The sequence below is a fragment of the Phytophthora infestans genome, genomic scaffold, assembly GCF_000142945.1.
Source record: "Phytophthora infestans T30-4 supercont1.187 genomic scaffold, whole genome shotgun sequence".
NCBI classification, from domain to species: Eukaryota; Oomycota; class Peronosporomycetes; order Peronosporales; family Peronosporaceae; genus Phytophthora; species Phytophthora infestans.
In genome coordinates this window covers 214,802-218,488 of record NW_003303572.1, presented here as the reverse complement: position 1 = coordinate 218,488, position 3,687 = coordinate 214,802, and the positions used below count along the sequence as shown (strand labels likewise).

The following is a 3,687-nucleotide window of genomic DNA, read 5'->3' as shown; positions in this document are numbered from 1 at the left end:
GGAAGACCACGCTTCTGATATTCCACTACATGGACTCGAGCGGCTTGAATCCCCAGCACACCCTCATCGAGATCCTTGTTAAGAGCTTTTAGTTTCTCCATGAACACGCGAGCCACGATGTCCGGTCGGTCGGATGCTTTCTCTCCACGGCGTAAGTTTTCCTTGATCTCAGGCCAGTTCGGGTTGCATGTCATCGTAATGAACAGGTTCGGGGCTCCTGTTTCACGGACGATAGCCATGGCATCCAAGCAGCGTTGGTACATGTAGCGGGGGCCACCTGTAAACTTTGGAGGTATGATGATCTTGCGGCCAACCTCACCCGCATCTTGCTCCGCTGACTCCTGATCCGTGTTATTCCCACGCCGAGTCCCTACGTATGGCCGCCTCGTCGTCAGCTGCCATTCTGTGGATTTCAACAGACTCGCCACGCAACGCGTCCGTGAGTCCCTGGAGGGTTTCCAATCGATACTGGAGCTGGTACTTCTTGATGAAGCGCAGGCGCTCTTGTTCGCATTTGGCCCATTGGTCAACGCAGTATTGCTGCGTCAGTCGCCCACCGCGCAGGATAAGAGAATTACTAACCGTCCGGTCGTAAAACAGATACGCCTCATATTCTCGAACGGACATGGTTAGGGGGTCACCGTGGCGATCGACGGGATTACCAGCGTACGGGATATCGTAAGTCCAACCATTCTCCCCGTACGGAAAGAGTAGAGGGTACTGCAGCGGGTCGTAGGTAACGCTCGTCTCAAAGATGCGCTTGAAACCTCCTCCTGTCGTGTGTAGGATTATATTCCGATGCTCAGCCGCATTTGTATCGATCACAACGGCTGCCACCTCTGATGCAGTTGGGGTGTTATGCGTACCCGTTCGCATTCCGTGTGACGTGCAGACGCAGCCTAAGGTGATCCCCCTCCGATAGAAAATTACTCAAGGCTAATGACGGATCATGCTCATCAACGTCTTCCCCTGCCGCTCGGCGTCGTTCGTGCTCTCTGATGGCTGCTGCATACGCATCCCAGCCACGATCTATCAAAATTCTACGCGCGTTGATAAATTCTTGTGTGTACGGATTGTGCGCCACCATCATCTGGTCAATCGTTTCCATGACGGCGCGATCGAGGCCTTGCATCATGTTCATACGGCTTCGCACACGTGCATCCATGTCTGGATCGTTAAAGTAAACTTAGGCATACATGGAGCGGCCGAATGTTGGAGGTAGTAACGAACCCAAGCGATGGCACACTGACCCTTGTACCCGGAAGTTGTAGACACCATTCCGTGTCACGCTTTCGTCGACGTTGAGAGGCCGAGACCGCGAAGCTCCCATGGACGTAAATGCGAATACGTTGTTGTAGGCTCGGATTGACCGCATGAAGGTCGGGTTCTCGAAAAGTGATAGTGGAGCATCAGGTGCTGTTCGCGAAGATGGAACAAACACCAGTCCGTTACAACAGCAGCAGCCGTCTGTCTCTTTGGGAAACTTCCAAGCGTTACAGTAGTGACAAACACGCTCGTTCTCTCGGTTGTCGACCATGTAACGCGTAAAGTAGCGACGACCCCCGAAAACTGTGGAATGGTCAAACCTTTCGTGGTGTGCGAGGCCCTTCTTATACAGCCGAGACCGCCGGCGGAACCGCTCTTACTCTTTTCGCTGATCCCTTTGTTCTTCCGTCATTGCTTCTCTTCGTGCTCTGTGCGCGGCTGCGTCCCGATCACGCTCTGCTTGACGCTGCTCATACGTCATGCTCCCTCTGTGGTCTCTTCGTGAAGCCGTATTTTGATCGCGCTCAGATTGACGCTGCTCATCTGACATGCCTTCCCTGCGAGCTTCGTGCTCCACTGCATCGCGCATCCTTTCATTTTGACTGGCCTCCTCTGGTCTTGTGGCTCTGTCGTTGGCTTGCGCGTCGCGGCTATATGATCGATGAACTGAGAGACTTTCTGACTCCAGTCGACCCCGTCAGACCCTCGCTTGTTCGGCATTTCGGCCGCAGTCTCGAATAACCTGGGATTCAGATCTGTTAGCTCTGCGTATGCGCTTCCTCTCCGCGTCTTTCTCTCGTGCCCGTTGTTTTTGTGAGCTCGTCATAGCAGCTCGCCTGATCGGCGTTGGTGCTCGGCAGGATTATCTTCTTCTGTCTTCTCCTCTCGCTCTACCGCCGGAGCAAGAACTCGTATCGCTCCGGATTCAGTTGATGCTGGGGCTTAAGCTAACTCGAGCTGCTCCAACTCTTGGATTGCCTTGCGGTAGCGCGCCTCTGCGTTACGAAGCCTTTGCTTACGGAGCTGCCTCTCCTTCCTCGATTCCAGCTGCGTTGGAGAGCGTTCTCCCGTCGAGCGCGTTGTACACGCTCATCTACTTCCTCGCGGGTAAATCTGATCAGTAGACACCATTAGGCGAGTTAATTCCGCACGAAATCTCCCTACACAGTTGTTGGGAAACCTTTTTCTTTTCCTCGGGGCTCTTGCCATGTCCTCGTATCTTAATCTGGGCTGTCGCCTGATTCAGATAGAACAAAATCACATTGACTGTTAGACTCGAAAGGCTAAGTGCACTGGGAGCTATTCTACAGCTATTTCATGAATATAAGCACCAGAACATGGACATAGTAGCTTAAGCAACGTGGTATTCGAATAGAACCCCGAACTTTCCTTTCCAGTACTAATCCAGAAGCCCTCTGTGAATAGAACACATCACTGTCATTTCCATCCCGGCTCCCCGGATTACAAACAACTTAGGTATATCGTCACTCCAGGGGGCTTGTTGGTCCAGTTAAACTTTTGCTTAGGCCCTCCCCTTGGCCGACATGTTACAGCCCCAGCTCACGGTCCGACGGGTCCAAATTACCTTGCACGGCTGTGGACCAAGCAGCTGTACATGGTAATTCAGACGCCGCATCGCGCTGTTGCCTCTTGAGTACGTCAAAGCTGTTGCCTCAGCCCTGTTGAGTGGCTGCCCAGGTCTGTTCGATACGGTCTAGCCCTTCCGGTCATGTCAGTAGTATGCACAGGGTGTCCGAGAACGACCCAGCCCCTCACGGGGCTCACACAGTTCCGAAAATGCTCTAAACTGTCTGGTATGACGCTGTGCTATTTAAGTGTCCAGGCGCGGGGCTCACTCGTGCTATTAAAGTGTTTTTTTTGTCTTGATTTCTTGTTTCATTGAGCTGTCCTTGCACTTGGTCTTGGGCTCCTTGCTCTTGTGAGACCGACTGCTGCATTCCTTTCCGTCCCGCCAGAAGTGCTCTCGCAAAGTGTGTTTTGATGCGGGAGCTCACACTTTAAGAGCACCTCTTTTTTGCGAGACTGTAAGGACTCTTCCGCATGTGGCTACAACTTCGGTTTGGCCAATTGGCAGCACGCGCCACTCGCTTTTGGAGCGTGGACACTCGCGGTGCGTCTAGGGCCCTTGGCGCGTGCATGGTAGTAGACGCTCCCAGTCACACCCACCCCAACCTGATTGCTATCGCTACCAACTGCCATACCACTTTGGAGTCTCGGGGCAAGCCTCAGACTGTATCCTGAGAGGTCTCTCTTGAATATATGGTAGGGCAAGGAGCCCCACGCCCATACATACATGCATATACATCTAAAACTACCCTACTGCTATTATACAGCCAGCGCACCTTGTCCTCTCCGCGCCGTCGCTCAAAAATCCAAGTTTGTGTTTTGAATGAAAAGTCA

The 3,687-nt window shown here is 52.9% G+C and overlaps 1 protein-coding gene across 1 annotated transcript; it reads right to left on the bottom strand.

Moving 5' to 3' along the window:
* Positions 1 to 3,333: 3,333 nt before the first annotated feature.
* On the bottom strand, positions 3,334 to 3,486 carry PITG_20408 (uncharacterized protein; the record flags this gene model as incomplete). Its single annotated transcript, XM_002895363.1, has 1 exon — positions 3,334 to 3,486. The coding sequence occupies one exon, from the start codon at positions 3,484 to 3,486 to the stop codon at positions 3,334 to 3,336; it is 153 nt and encodes a 50-aa protein (XP_002895409.1).
* Positions 3,487 to 3,687: the final 201 nt, after the last annotated feature.